The sequence below is a fragment of the Gobius niger genome (assembly GCF_951799975.1).
Source record: "Gobius niger genome assembly, chromosome: 14".
In the NCBI taxonomy this organism is placed as follows: Eukaryota; Metazoa; Chordata; class Actinopteri; order Gobiiformes; family Gobiidae; genus Gobius; species Gobius niger.
The window spans coordinates 16,818,561-16,834,526 of NC_136865.1; the positions used below are offsets into that span (position 1 = coordinate 16,818,561).

General features: G+C 40.3%; 1 protein-coding gene across 1 annotated transcript; it reads left to right on the top strand.

Moving 5' to 3' along the window:
• The first annotated feature begins 6,045 nt into the window (after positions 1-6,045).
• On the top strand, positions 6,046-15,445 carry fam83hb (family with sequence similarity 83 member Hb). The gene is made up of 8 exons (XM_079570727.1): positions 6,046-6,130; positions 10,113-10,253; positions 10,338-10,670; positions 10,872-11,036; positions 11,476-11,600; positions 11,684-12,238; positions 12,337-14,683; positions 15,040-15,445. The coding sequence occupies exons 2-8, from the start codon at positions 10,131-10,133 to the stop codon at positions 15,058-15,060; spliced, it is 3,669 nt and encodes a 1,222-aa protein (XP_079426853.1). The 5' UTR covers positions 6,046-6,130; positions 10,113-10,130; the 3' UTR covers positions 15,061-15,445.
• Positions 15,446-15,966: the final 521 nt, after the last annotated feature.

The following is a 15,966-nucleotide window of genomic DNA, read 5'->3' on the forward strand; positions in this document are numbered from 1 at the left end:
TCGTTGCATTAAAACATGTAGGGTCAAATTATTATTTTTTATGCTTAGGATGATGTGTCCCCACCTCCCGCCCCACTATGATAATCAGTGATGTACCTGAACGCGTTCATTGAACGAAAGTTCATGAACGCGTTCATATTTTGGGCGAACGTGAACTGAACGCACAGTGTTGCTGCCTGATGAACGAAACCATGAACGCGTTCATTCTGGTGTCTGTGAACGGCATTTCCCGTTCTATTTACGTTCGTTCATTATAGAGCCAGATTTCTTATATCAGTGAATATAAAACCCCGCTGCGCCGTCAGAGTTTACCAGCGTCTAAACTCTGGCGGGTCCACGGTGTAGCTCGCGCTAGCTCCGCTCCGCGCCCACAGCCCGACTGTGTCCAGTTCTGTGGCGCTGAACTCTGCTGTTTATGGCCCTGGCACATGCCCTGGCACACCGGTAACCTGCGGGGTCCGCACGGTGCCCGCAGCAGCCACAGAGTGAGGTTACAAAGCGAGTCTCCCTTTCCCTCTGCTCCGCGTGCGCACTCATTTGCATAAAGCCACAATGTGGAGTTTTTTAACTACAAATTAGCTCCTAAAACAATCTTATTCACATGATTAGTTTACCAAATTAACACAAATGCAATTCAATATGTAGTATGTATGTAGCCTCATTTTCCACTAAGAATTTTCCAATTAAACTAAAAATAATAATAATAATAATAATAATAAAATAAAATATGATTAGCAAAGATATCCAAAATCCACTCATAAAACAGTGACAGGCTGACATGAAAGAGCTTTAACACTAAGTGAGGAGGCCATAATATTTTTGACTCATGGCTGAACTGGCTCAACTTTCTCCAGCTCTCCCAAGGTTGGCAAAAATGCATCTCAAAATACTGAAGATCGTTGCTTTAAGGGGGAAATATACTTTTTTCACCCCGATCCGTTTTCATGCCTGAATAATAGCTCGCAGCAAAAAAAAAAAAAAAAAAAGAACTATGAACTAGTTCATTTTTGGAACTATGAACGAACTATTTACTTTAAACAATTATGAACTATGAACGAACTAGTTCATTTTGAAATTTGTGAACTGAACTTTGAACTAGTTCATGTAGAAAATGAACTTTCCCAACACTGATGATAATGACTATGTATTCACTCGCACATACTATCCATGTCCCTTGCATCCACCTTTTCCGAGTTAATTATTTTGAAATTTATTGCAACCCTATGTGAGTTTTAGGGACTATGATTGATAATTTCTCACGTTCCTCTTTATGTTCCATTATTGCACTGTCCCACTTTTACTTGTGTCGAGGTGGCCTGCTTAATTAGACCTCCAAATGAAATACATCACCATACAGTTCCACAACAGGTACAGCCAGGTTTATCCATTTTAGGATTAAGGTTGAAGTTAGGGTTAGCATTTGTGCACATCTCAAAGCGTATTGACTCGAGACCTTGGAGCCTATGTGTGATACCTCATTTGAAAGCCAAGACCTTCTAGTTTATAAAACTATGTGTAAGATCTGTGTGAGTGAAACACAACTTACATCACATTTGCCGTTCCTAACCCTAACCCTAACCCAGATCAGGGGGTACGGAAAGTAACAGGTTAAAAAGCCAAATCTAGAAAATAAAGTCGCAGTATTGAATGTCGCCACAAGAGGGCATCATGCACCTTAATCTCTATTATTACGTCGAAGCGATCCACAAGTTGCAGAAGCTGCATTGGATCCATTTGACTTGGATTCATGTCTACAGAATTTTTAAGAAAAATAAGTCATGACTTGATAAAGGGTCAAACAACAACGCATACATATAAACTATATAACTGATATTTTTAATATAAAAGCATGAATACAAAATACAAATGTAATAAAATTATATTACTTTTATTAGAAGAAGGTTGAAAGATATGGAAGATCCTTTACTGATTTGAACAAATCATTTGTCACTGCTTTCATTCTGGCTCATTTTAGCCAAATATGTTTAACAACTCATTACTCAAAAACACTTTATGAGTTTACTTTTTATTCGATAATATCTCAAAAATAGGCTAGAGTGGTGTTGTCTACCTGTAAGTAATGAACCAAAAGTAATGGATTACTAAGTACTACACTACTGTAATTATTAGGGCTGGGACGATCCACCTTTGTCACAATCCGATACGTTTCACGATAATCAGGGGCCGTTCCTACGTATTGCGATACAGTAAGTTTGTAATATGTTTTCCTTCAAATTTGTAAATCAAATTTGTAAAAAAGAAAATTGTCATGTGTCCAAAGTTTATAAACTCAATGCCATTTGACATTTATTGAAGTGTTAAGATCAAAAAGTGCATTAACGGAAAATAGTGCAGGATAAAAATGCCTCCAAACACAAGTATTGAAAGTATTGCGACACTTGAAAAAGTATCAATACTTGGTATTGCAGCACAAAGTATTGCGATCCAAATCCGACCCCATATTTTTTTCCCAGCCCTAGTTAATAGACAACTTTTTGAGTAACGCAACACAATAGCAAAACAGGTAATTATTTCACTAGTTTATTTACTTTCTATAATTACTTTATCATGTGACAATCACTTTAAGGCCGGCACAGACGCTCAGACTAAAGTGGGGCAGACCTAAACAGACTTACGTGATTATTTTACTAAAGCAACAAAAGTAATCAGTATTCAGATTACTTTTGAAATAACGCAATCAAAGAAGTAATAGATTTCTTTAATAAGGAGTAATCAGTAATTGGATTATTTTAATGGAGTAATCCTACCAACTCTGTCTGAACTTGATGTTTCCATCTGTCGTTAAGTTGATACAAGGTAGTGCAAAACAAACATTTGTTACTTCAGTTCCACTTTTGTTACCCATTGAGAGTCTTGCGTTTTCTCTCAAAAGAAAAAATTACAGAAAAATAGATTCTCACATGTAAAATTTTGTTTGGAATTAATCAACAGAGCATGATTAAGTTCTGTCCAGCACAGAAGGAAAGTGCTATAACACACTCATGTCATCTTGCTCTTGTCTTGTTAATTTATTGATACTCTGACTTAAGACCCAAAACTGTCATACTACATTTTTGTATATTAACATTTGTTTATTTATTTTCCTTGGTAATGTTTTATTTTATGCTGTAATGGTTTATTAATAAACCAGTCCTTCCTTACTGTGTCACACATAGACGACATTTTTGTAAAATTATTATAGTCATTTATATAATAATAGCTCCAGCCCGACAACACCTGTCGCAGGTATGCCCCGACGATGTCTCCGTTTACAACTTCCTTCACACGTTATAATAAATAATGTTTGCTTATGTCTGTCAGTTGAGCATTTATACCTGAGCTGTTAATAGTTCACATTAAAGTCCCACCCATTTCTCAGCAGTGTGTCAGAGTCCCTTGACTTATATTTGTACATACATACAAACATTAAGAATAGGATAATGGAATAAGAATAATATGTCTGGCAACATTTTCTTTTTAAAAACTTGTTATATATATAGTATATATACTATATAAGTAGCAGGCTAACTCTAGAGCTATGAAGTGACATATCATTATACACTGGGTGGTAATGGGTTACTTTTGTGTCCTATTGCACACACCCACTTTGACACATACTGCTCAATCATCTGGAGTACAGCAGCAAAATGGATATTAGAGTGCGCACCTTTCCGCCCCACACACTGGCGTTAAACTGACCTTAAAGGCACAAGGCTCCAGAGAGTCACCTTATACTCAGGTGTGACATTACATCGTGAGAAAAGCATGCTGGGAAAACTCACAAGACCACAGGACGCAGCAGGCCTCAGTGGGTAGGGACAGACTGTCTGACCTAAAAGTACAAAAGTGGCAAACAAAAGAGGGATGAGCCAAGTGCGTACTGCGTACACAGCAACTTTCTACAAATCCAAGTTGATACATGTGACTGACTGAATCAAGGTCATAGAAACGGTTTTAAACATGACAAGAGATTTATTTATGATCCCTGCAAGACCACATGTCATCAGTGCTATTTATGACTGGTACTAAAAATATAAATAGTATTATTATTTTCTTATCTTAGTGCAAATGAATAAGAGGTTGTAAAACATCCTTGACTGTGCTGTTTTTCTTTCCTTTCATTTTTGTTTTTGAGTTGAGGATGTTTCACCTGTCCACAGAGGCTTCTTCTTACTCATAGACGAATGATGAGACTGGGTAACACACAAGCTATAAACACATTTAAATGTATATAATAATGGTAGTGTATGCTATGATGTGGCCATGTTTGTTTACAACTTAAATTTGCTGTCATCCAGTACCAAGACTTATCTTGTACTTGTGAGCAAGAAGAGGCAAATGAGAAGAAAGCCAAACTCAAACAATCCAGTCCAGTCAAGAAGGAAATTTTGATATTTGAAAACTTCAACTACAATGCAGAAGTATTGGATGATTGAGAGCTTATGCACTAAAGGAGTAAGACAAACTTTTCAATACCAAGGTTCAAATTCAAATTTTGATTAAATCAAAATGACAAGTAGAGTCTTGAGACGTAAGGAAAGTGTTTTTTGGGGGCAAGTCGTGGCGCAATATATAAACCTGTGGCACTTGCACTGACAAAGCCTATTTATGAGTTTTAGATCCATCAGTACAAACCACAATCTAATACTGAGTGAGTCAAGGCAGTAACACATTTGAATATGTAGACATGTCAGCACAGTGGTGTTGTGAGCCCGGATTAAACGGCCTATAACTCAAGCCTGGGCCTGCACACTATACCTGTACTTGTCTGCCAGGTGACTCAGAGAGGGAGGAGGGCAAGAGAGAGGCCGAGTTACAGGGAAAACACTGTCAAAGAGCGTGGGGCAGGGAGAGAGAGAGGGTGTGGCAAAAAGCCCTCAGCACATTCCTTGAAGCTGCCACACCCTTCGCCTTGTGCCTTTCCGTACCTGAAACTGTTTGTTATTGAAGTATATTCATGTAAGCAGATACTTGCATCACTTTCCCCACTGGCCATGAAGTCTGCGTTTTTGGTAGCTTGGCAATGATTCGCGGAGTGTGCCACCATGTAAAACTGGAGCAGCTCATATAGCCTACTGGATCTGTCTGAGAGCTACAGATTTGCACAAGATAGTAACATGGGTAGATTTAAAAAGAGCCGTGCGGCCTGGAAACAAGCGGCCACGTTGTTGTAAATGAGGGAGTCTGAATTAGAGACAAGTTTGACTATGGAGGCACACCCTTCGCTCCATAGTCCAACACACAATCATATTAAATGTTTGGTGATCAGTGGCCACAAAACAAGGAGTGTCCCGCCTGATAAACACGTCTCGGGACAAAGGGCGGCCCATAAAAGTCAAAGCGAGTCAAGATTATACTTTTTACCTGTAGAACGCCTTGTGCTCATGTTACTGTCATTAAATGGTGATTGACAGTGCAGCTCAGTCATTTCAATCCTATGAAACAAGATAACACAATTTTCTGACACTTTATTCAGTTTAGTAGTAGCCTCTGATCATGAACGGTACTTACTTTGTGATTGTGAACGAATCTCTTCTGGACATTTCTGAGGAGACCCCGCCTCAGGCACATAGTTGTATGCCTAGACACATGACATCAACAATCTCAAGCTTGACTGAAAGGAAGAAAATGTACTTTAATAGCAGAATTATATATTTTTTCTTTACTTTTCAGCAGTATGTGAGTTTATAATCCTACTACCACACATTTGTTATGATGTAAACAGCTTTAATGTATGTTTTCACTCTATAAAGCCACAGTAAAAGCCATTCACTTTTGAAATATGCCACCGCTTGTTGAACTTCCAATGGTGCGCTGTCCCAGTGATGGACGAGTTTGGGAGGAGTCTCACCGGTGGGAAAGCCCTGCCCTGCTCCTTCCTCATTCAGCGCTGGTCCGTGTCCTGTTAGCGGCGGCTCAGGAGCTGCTCCTCCCGCCGAGCGAAACCGTCCCGGGCCTGGCGCGCGTCTACTCCTCGCCGGGGGTTTGGTTGTTAATCGCGAGCGGGCACTTGGAAAGGGGGCACCGCCGGGGGTCCGGGATAGAGGAATGTGAGACAACGGACGGGAGGTTTCAGCGGAGCAAGACTTTGAGAGCAAAGCGACAGGACAAGTTCTGCAACAGTCAGGAGGTAGGCTGCTGAACTGTCTGCAGACACTGAACAATGGAGACGGCACTGAATAACTTCCTCGATGTCTTATACACCCGCTCTGAACATGTTTAAATAGGGCTTACTTTAACAAAACATGTATAGGGTGTTTTCTGTTTTTTGTTATGTCACTTGTTGCAAAGTTAAGTTGCAAACACAATTTCTTTCTTTCCTGTATTCTCACTAACTACCTGCCCTATAGAGCAGCAAGTCACAGGTAGATGCCAAAACCTTCTCTTTTTACTGTGGGATCCTTTGTTCTTTATTCCTTATTTATAGCAGTGGGATAAACATGTCAGTCCACTTTCAAAGCGGAGCATAAACTGTGAGTAAAATCTGCCCAATAGGAGATGATGTGCAGTGAATGTGGTTATTTTGCTATAAACCAGAACTAAGAGAGAAGGGATGATAACCCCGAAAAGGACACTTTTACAAGCCTGAGTACACTGTGCACAGCAGGTCTTTGTTATTTATGCTAAGTGAAGATTCCTGTAATTTGAAGATTCCAAGAGAGATAATAGACCCCAGTAATAGAACTCCATGTGTTCACTAAAAGCTATAGATGTCACCCTATAGGCTACAAGAGAGTGTATTGGATTTACCTCCTTTTAGTCTGAGTCACTACTTAGGAATACAACCAGGCATGTGGAAAAAGTTTGTAATTCTTTTTTCTTCTTTTTTTTGTGCCCAGTGCCAACTACAAACGTGGGTCTCGCCATGGGATATAATGTTTAAGCCGTGCTCGGTTCAAACTGATAGTAGTGAAAGGACTCTTTGTTTGTCCGTCGGTGTTATTACTCAAGTATGAGCGATCTGCGTTTTGTGAGAGGCAAGATGGTTTTATTGTTGAATTTTCCACTCAATGAGACCACAGTCATTTCAAGAGTCGGAACATTTGACTGGGGCACCATTTAGAGGACATTTTTAGACTTAGAGAGAGGACATTTAGGGAAAGGTTTCATCTTATAACATGGAGCTCTGGTGGGAGCTTCTGTTCACCACATGTACAGTAAATGACCTTGAGTTGTCTGTCATATTGTCTCAATACAGTGCTGTGCTGTGTTAGATCTATAGACAGACAAGGCCTGCTTGTTGTTTGTTCTCATCCTAAATCTGCCGGCGTTGATGTGACAGAGCAGCACTGAAAGGGCCTGACAGCAGCACCTCTTGATTACTGGCTTGTCCATCCAAACCTGTTTTAAGGCATTCCCTTTTCAGCCTGTTCCCATCAAATTATCACACAAAATAAACCAACCTAGAGGTATGCCCAGTGAGTGTTTGTTTAGTGAGGTGTGTGCGGATCTGTTGTATGAGGCACAGAAGACTAAAGACATATTATACTTTGAGCGCCTGCCTTCCCAGTAATTTAAGAAATCAAATATATAAGACTATCTTATACTTATATGAGCATATTTGTCATTGTGGGTAACTATAAGACTTTTGTTTAGTTTAGTTTATTTGAGCAATATACATTCCTTTTTTTTTCCTTTCAAAATTCGTAGGCTGTGGCAATAAAGCTTATATATGCCTAACCCAACATACATTTACGTAACATAATAAATCATACGGTCTACATTATTGACTTTGGATGTTAACAATTCCATCCTAAACTTAACAGATACAGATTAGTAAACATACAATCAGATTAGATTTAGCAACATTGGCCAAGAAGAGCATTTAAATGCACATCACAGCAGCTTGCTACAATACTGACACAAACAACTGAGCAAACCTTAAGGTAATAATTGAGTGGATCAGCCTTGAGTAGCCGCCATTGTTTTTGTTAATGGTGGATCTCCTGGTGGGGGTCTAATGTTTCAGTCTCATTGTTGGGAGTGTACGTCGTTTTTGGCCAATAGAGAGATTCATAATTCAAAGAGGTAGGGCAGCTTTAAGGGGAAATGAGAACGATCTTTATCACCATTGTCACAGTTCAATGCTCACAGTACAGCTAGTTTCCAAAACAATAAACCAAACCCTAGTGTGTTTTCTGAAGGTGATGAAGTTGTCGTTGTTGTTGTTATTGCGAGTGTCATCATCTGTTCCTTTGCTGTGACCCAGAGGTTTAAACACCACCAAACAGCGTTATGGGGCACAATGTAGGTCAACAAAGTGGCTCATATTTAGCTCAGGTTAATTTGTGTCGGTGTGTTTACCATTTTAAGTTTTCAAAATAGAAAGCAGGCTGTTGTTTGGTGCAGTGTACAAGTCGGTGCGCATTTCTTTATGGCGGTTATTGAAGCTATGTGTCGGAATGCTTTCTCAGCACAATCTAGTTTATACCGTTCATGCTCCAGGCAAAATTCCTTCGGCCTATGAGCGCTGAGCATAAACCTCAGTCAAGAATCTAGCCTATGCATTCTCTCAAACAAACAAAACTAACACAAGTTGAATTTAAACTTTAAGTCTCTTATAGTTTTTTCTTATTTTGTTTAGACCTCAACTTTGACATGACTTCATAGTTGTGCTGGCATTTGTTGTACGGTATTACTGCATATGGGAAAGGGTGGACTTTGCTTTAAAATCAAAGAGAAACCAAAGTTGATTAGATAAAAGTTCATTTGATTTGAATTCATTGCATAAAAGCCACTGTGCAATGTGCAGTCAACATCTGTGCTCAGCATGCCTCTGTGCCTTCTGAAACTTAAAATTGGAACTGCATGCCACAAGAATGAGCCAGGAAGCAGGATGAAGGCCATTTTGCTATAGCAGATGAATCACCCCATTGCAGTGTGTTGAAAGTTAACCTCAGGCTAGCCCAGACCAGGCTTCTCTGAATCACCATCCTACTGAATGCTATCGGCTCTCCCCTCTGACTGTCAGGGTAAACCCTTCATTATCAGATAGGAACAGGGCATGGAAGTTTACAAAGAAGCGGCCGCACATACAGAGAATACCATATAACATTTGAACCACCTATTCAGACCCTAGGTCACAAAGCTGCATTACAAAGTCTGCTGTCAATCAAGCATAGTTTACCGCAGCGTGTGCCTCTCCATGGAAACTAACTATCCTCACATAAAACATGGTAAGGGCAGCAGCGACCACATGATGCAATGTTTAGAAGCAAACATGCAACATATACCATCATTACAACCCAACGTCCATTTGAAAACTCATCAGAGAATGACCCATAGTTGGTGCAGCTGTCAAGGTCCAGTGAAATATTGATGAGCAGTGTCCCGTTGGGTCGCATGAGGAAGACAAAACTAATGTATGGATGGTGGGCCAGATACATTGCCACATTCATTACCTGCAACCAAATAACTCTTGCTCAAATAAGTAGTAATGTTCACTCAGTTGTGTTCAGCACAAAAAGATGATGCTTGATTTGGTCCTGGAAAATCTAAACAAGCAGTTGGTTTAAAAGTAAAGTCAATCCTTGTATGCAATATGCCGTATCTCCTATAAAACGTAATGATGCTATGCAGAGTACATATTTTAGTACAAAAATATAGTCAAGCCGAGACCCGTCACATAACCATGTTTCCATTGGTTGATAGATTTTCCTTTCCTGTGTTGCTATGACACACCAGCAAGACAAGTTCTCTAAGCAGAGTTATGACAGAACCTGTCCTTACAATGCTTCATACCTGTTCTGTGCACCGCCCTTTTTTTTTTGGTTTTCTTCCATCTTATCATTTTACTGTCATTTAGCAGCTCGTTTTGTTTGTATCCATATTGTTGACTTCGAGTCAATTTAAATTAATTGCACATTGTTACAGCCGCATTTACATTGGTAAACACAAATTTGTTTTGTTTTGTCTAATGGGCAGTTTTGCTGGATGTGTTGACAATTAACATAATGTTGTAGTTAGCCTCTAGTGTTTATAGTGTGACAAATAAAACACAATAATAAAACAAAATCATTTAAATAAATTAATATTTAGTTGATGATATGTAAAATTGTACTGAAACTACAACCCTGTTTTGTGACTTTATTGCCATCTCCCTTTTTTCTCAGGACCATCTCACTTCAATCATGGCTCATCGGTCTCAGAGTTCGTCGTTGGGAGATAATCCTCTTGATCCAAACTTCCTCCCTCCTCACTACCGCGAGGAGTACCGCATTGCTATTGATGCTCTCATAGAAAATGACACTCAGGTAACTGCAGCTATGTCTTTTATTTATTGTCAAAAGTTCACTTACTGTTTTGCAACTTAAATGCATTTTTTCCCATCGTGCCAGGGCTATTTGGAGTTTCTCCAGACCACAGAAATCCCCAGTTTCTTGGCCCAACCAGAAATTCAACACATCAAATGCACATGCCAGGGCCCCAGCCACAGCTCCAGTGTGACTGACTTGACATACCATGACAGAGGGTTGGAAACTGAAGGATCCTCAGACACCTATTGGCCAATGCAGTCAGATCTGGCAGCCCCTGGACTGGACCTGGGCTGGCCCCTCCCACAACACAGTTTCATTGGCCCAACTGAAGTCACCACTTTGGTCAACCCTTCTGACCCTGATATGCCAAGCATCAAGGAACAGGCCCGCAGACTCATCAAAAATGCACACCAAGTATGTTCAAAACACAATAGCCACAAACATTTGAGAATATGGAAATATTGTACTTTTACTTTGTCTTCAATGTAAAAGCAGGCGGCAAAGTTATCCATTTGCTCTTTTATCCTTATTATACTAATAGCTACAATGAATTAACCAATATAACCTATTTAATGAGAATATTACTCTTTCTTTCCTTTCTTATTTCCTCTACAGGTGATTGCAATTGTGATGGACATGTTTACAGATATCGATATATTTGGTGACTTAGTTGAAGCAGCAGCGCGGCATGTTCCGGTTTATATTCTCCTTGATGAGCTGGACGCCCCACATTTTGTCTCTATGGTTAATAACTGCAAAGTAAACTTGGAGTTCATTCCTGTAAGTGTTTTCAAACAGCCTTAAATTCTTCTCTGATATTTAACACTTCACAGTTTTACGACATTGTTTACATGTTTGTGATAGTGGCTCAGATGGTAGAGCCGGTCGTCCAATAATCGAGAAGTTGGCTTTTCAAATTCGTGCTCCCACAGATACAGATTGTCATTGTGTCCATGGGCAAGGCACTTCACCCACCGACATATGTGAATGTAGAGTGTGAGTGGTCAGTGGGGCAGATAGCGCAGAATGGCAGCCTCGCTTCTGTCAGTCTACTCCAGAGAAGCTATCAATACAGTAGTAGCTTACCACAATCAAGTGTGTGGTTAATGAATGACGACAGTGTAGCGCTTTGAGAAATTTGTGAACAGAGACTTCTATGGTCCAATACAAGTGTAAGACATCATTATTACTAAAGCTTACACCTTTATTTGTTTTACAGCTGATGCGTGTCAGGACTGTATCAGGGATAACTTATCATTCAAGAACTGGAAAAAGTTTCAAAGGCCAAGTGAAAGACCGCTTTTTACTCGTTGATTGCAAAGCTGTACTTAGTGGAAACTACAGGTAAACATTTCTTTATTCTTGTGACTTACGATATTGCAAAAAATATATATGTATATCAATAATGTTTTTCTGACTATTTTTAGTTTCATGTGGTCCTATGAGAAGATTCATCGTTGTATCGCCCACCTCTTCCTTGGGGAGCTTGTAACAACATTTGATGAAGAGTTTCGAATCCTCTTTGCTCAGTCAGAGCCTTTAGTGGTGGACCCATCAGATGCACTTGCTTTATCTGAAACTAGCAGCACTGGCAGCTACTTTAGCAGCCAATTTGGACTAAAAAGGACTCAATCTTTGAGAAACCCCTTAGGGTACCGCAGGCAGCCAGAACTTCCCCCTGCATTTCCCTATGGAGAAACTGATCGTAACCTTGCCCTTCCTTTCCGGAGGAATGACCCATTTCGCCACACCGTTGAACCTGGTGCCGGAATAACAATTGGGAAATATTCTCAGCAACAATTTCGCCTACAGCAGTCCTTTCTGGAGCAAGGAAGGTCCATTGTTTCCAGACAGCTGGAGATGGGGACTAGTGTTTTCAAGAGGCACAGTTATGCAGAAGGAACACAAGAAAACTACTTATCCTCCAGGCAGTTTATGAAACACAGAGTTCTGAATAATTTGGATGAGACAGACCTTCACAGGTAAATGCCCTTACCTGCCTTATTTTGTTCTAAATCATTTTGTAATAGTTGCCCTAACGGTCATTTGACTAATAAACTATGTTGTCTGTGCCTTACAGGGATCAGGCCATTACAAATCAATTCTACAATGAAGGGCCTGGGCCTGGTTCTGGCCATGGGCACTACGACAGACTTCGAGGCCGGCCACCACAGCTTGCTATTGACCAACACTCAGAGTCAAGCATGCGTTCTGATTTAGAGCTCCAACCCGGAAACTACACCCAGGACTATTTTTCATCAGATGATCTAGGACATGATGGGCAAATTGCGCCTCCTTTAGCTGGGAGATACGAAGGAGGTTCTTCCAACAAGAGACCAACCATAGGTCATGCATATGCTTGTCAAAGCTCACCAACACAGTTACACCCACCTGAGAAGAAACAGTATGTAACACAGCCAGATCAAGACAGCGAACAAGACCCAGATGCCAAGCAAGGCATGAGGAGTTGGAGAATTCATTCATATCTGAGCACATACGAGGACGGTGGAGAAGAAGGAATTAGCCAGCCTCTGGGTCCTGATACTTTTGAAGAGCCGCCACAGCCCACTGAAACCCCACCTACACGCTTTGGATTTAAGGAACCAGTGACTCTTCCCAACAAACCAGAATTTCCAAGACCACGATATGGAAAACCAATTTTCCCTGAGAGCAAAAAAGACACTGTAACAGCAACAACAACTAAGGATGTACTTTCTTCTGTCAGTGAATTGAAGCCATTTGTTTATGAAAAAAAGGATAGAGAAATAGAGCGAGGGCTAGCCAGAGAAATGGGAGTTGATACTGAGGCAAAAGAGGCTCCAGAGCTTTTACTGTCAAAGCATGAATCATTTCGCTCACGTATTAACCCACTCCTTCAACGTAGCTCCCGTCTGCGCTCCTCGCTTATATTCTCTTCTTCAAAAGCAGAAATGCACACAGGAAGTTTAGGTTTAAAGCCTGCATCTGAGCAGGACGAAGAATTGGACGCAATTCGCACCTCATCAATTGTAGCCCAAATTTTAGAAAAGAGAAGAAATCGTGAGCCTTTTGAGTGGAGAAAGAAAGCTGATGAAAAGGAGAAAGAAACTGATAAAGACATAGAACCTAAAGAAAGACCATTTAAAGCAAAAGAAACAGAGCAGCACGAAAAAACAGAAATCCCAAAGGACAAAACAAAAGATGAACCTCACAAAACTGAGACGACCTCAACTGCAGAGACTGAAACCACAACAGACACTCTCAATCACCAGCAAACATCGTCTTTGAATATGAACGACCCAGCCAGTCGACTTCAGTACTTCAATGATTTAGCTGCTAAGAGAAAAGCTTCTAAAATGGACACTGACTCCTCATTAAAAGCTCCAGAGCCTGTTGAAAAAAAGCCAGATGTTGAGGAAAAACCTCTTCATACTCATACTACAGTGTCAAAGAAACCAGCTCCTTTAGTCCCACCTGCAGAAACTGAACCAAAGAAGCTGGACATATCTTCAAGAATTGCAGAGTTGACACGTAGATCTTCATTTAGCTCATCAAAACCACCTATTATCTCTGCCAAGCCACCAAGTTACCATAAGTCAACAGATACATCTCAAGCAACCAAAGACGACAATCCCCCTGAGAGTTTAAAGAAAGACATTTTCAAATCTCTAAAACCTCTACCTTCACCAAAGATCTTCAAGAGAGATCCATTGAAACTAAAAGGACTAAATCCTCGCCGTATCTCGGCTGGTGAGGAGATTCTGACGACTGACGCCACAGACGCAGAGAAAAGTGAATTAAAAAAGTTAAGATCCCATAGCTCTTCAACTCTACCCCGTGATGAATTAAAAGATGGATTGAAAAAAGTTATGGGATCTACTACTTCAATTAATACTCTGACAGAGGGAAAGGGTGAAGGCAAACTTGACTTCCTAAAAAAGCAGACTCAGAGGCTAAAAGGGATTTTAGGTCCCAAAGATAAAGACAAGAAATCAGCTGGAGAAGACAGAAACATGGCCACAGTCACAGAAGTGACAGGCGGGGGAAAAAAGCTAAGCATAAATTCTACTCCTTCTCATAATGCAGCTACTACAACAACTGCTACAACTGTGCCCACTACTGAGCAATCCACAAGCTCAAACAAGACAAATCTCACAGGGCCCTCTCGATACCAAGCCTCAGGCAGCTCTGTGCTTTTCAGCAGCAACCTTCGTGATGATACAAAAGTCATTTTGGAGCAGATTTCTGCAAATAGCCAAAAGAATCGTCAGGAGCGGGGAGAAGAGTCCGGAGGAGACAGCGACAGTGCGGACAAAGGGTTGGAGAGACAGAACTCCATCAGGCGAAACCGCTTCCTGCGACCACAAAGCAACACCCAGGAACGGGAAGGGCTGCTGAAAAGGATAGAAAGTTTAAGGAAGGAGAAGAAAGTCTACAGCCGCTTTGAGGTAGTTTATCGTAGCAAAGAGGATATTTGTAATGTTGAAGGAAAAGATATGTAAAAAGTTTTTTGTGTAAGACTGGGTTTGAGTCTTATATTTAATGTAGTTATTAGTTTAGCGTGTTCGTTTTTTACACCTATGATTTAATAAGGCTTGGGTTGAGAGCTAAATAGATATTTTAAACTGTATGAAAAGATAATCCGTGAAAATAAATGTTGGTAGCACCTTCGGTGCTCCTTATTTCTATGCATTTCTTTTTTTTTTTAATTCATGATGACGTTATTTTAGTTGAAATAACAGTCTCGGTATGCCAGGTGATCACACTGTTGCATTCACTATTATCCCTGTTGTTCTATTAACAGATGGGGAATAACCTGGGATAACGAAAGATGGAGGAGCGCCCTCTTATTTGGAAAGTATTTATGCAAGATGATCAAAATGACCCACTGTCCAATTGTGCCAACGACAATCTCAAAGTACCTCTCTGGCTTGGCAGCCATTCCAGGATTTTCATAAAAGTACACTTGAACAGACTGCACAAAAAGCTTAAAAAGACACTCAAGTCAGTTTGAATGTGTGTTTGTACTTTTACCTATTGCGGTGAAGAAGTGGAAAATAATTTATGCACAGTACCCTGGGTTGCCGAGTTTGTGTTCATCCCACGAGATTGGGCAGCTTTTTAAGCTTTTCCACAGGTAAAAAAAATATACAATGCTGTGCTGTTTTCCATGTAAAATAGGCCATTTTTATTTTAGCTGATCCCATAATGAAAATCACTATTTTGAGTGAGAAGGAGAAAGGGGTGGTCCCACATCATCAGAGGAGCATAGTGGCTCAGTAAACCAGTAAACTCCAGCCTTATATTCACTATCACAGGTTTTGAGTGTTTTTTTTTTCCAGATACTTTTGAGCGGGTTTGGCCGCTGATACCTGGCAACCCTGATGGCATCTGAAGTAAAGGTCATAGATAGATAGATTTAGCCATTCAAAACATGGCAGTATATAAAGTGTTTATGGTGTGAGTGACATGAGTCCAGTGTGCCAATAAACCAGAGGCACAAGGCATCTTAAAAGGACACTAGTTAAAAGTTGTAAATGAAGGCAAAAATGTGCAGGCAAGTACTTGTACAAGCAGAATATGATTTTTTTTTTTTATTCCGGTAACCTGAAAATCAGAAGCATAAAATGAGGAGTTGGAGCCTCTTGGATTTAGTTTATTATTTTTGCAATGTTAACAATAACTTAAGAATGCTGGCTCAAGGTTTTTCAGCATAAAACTGTTGTTTCAT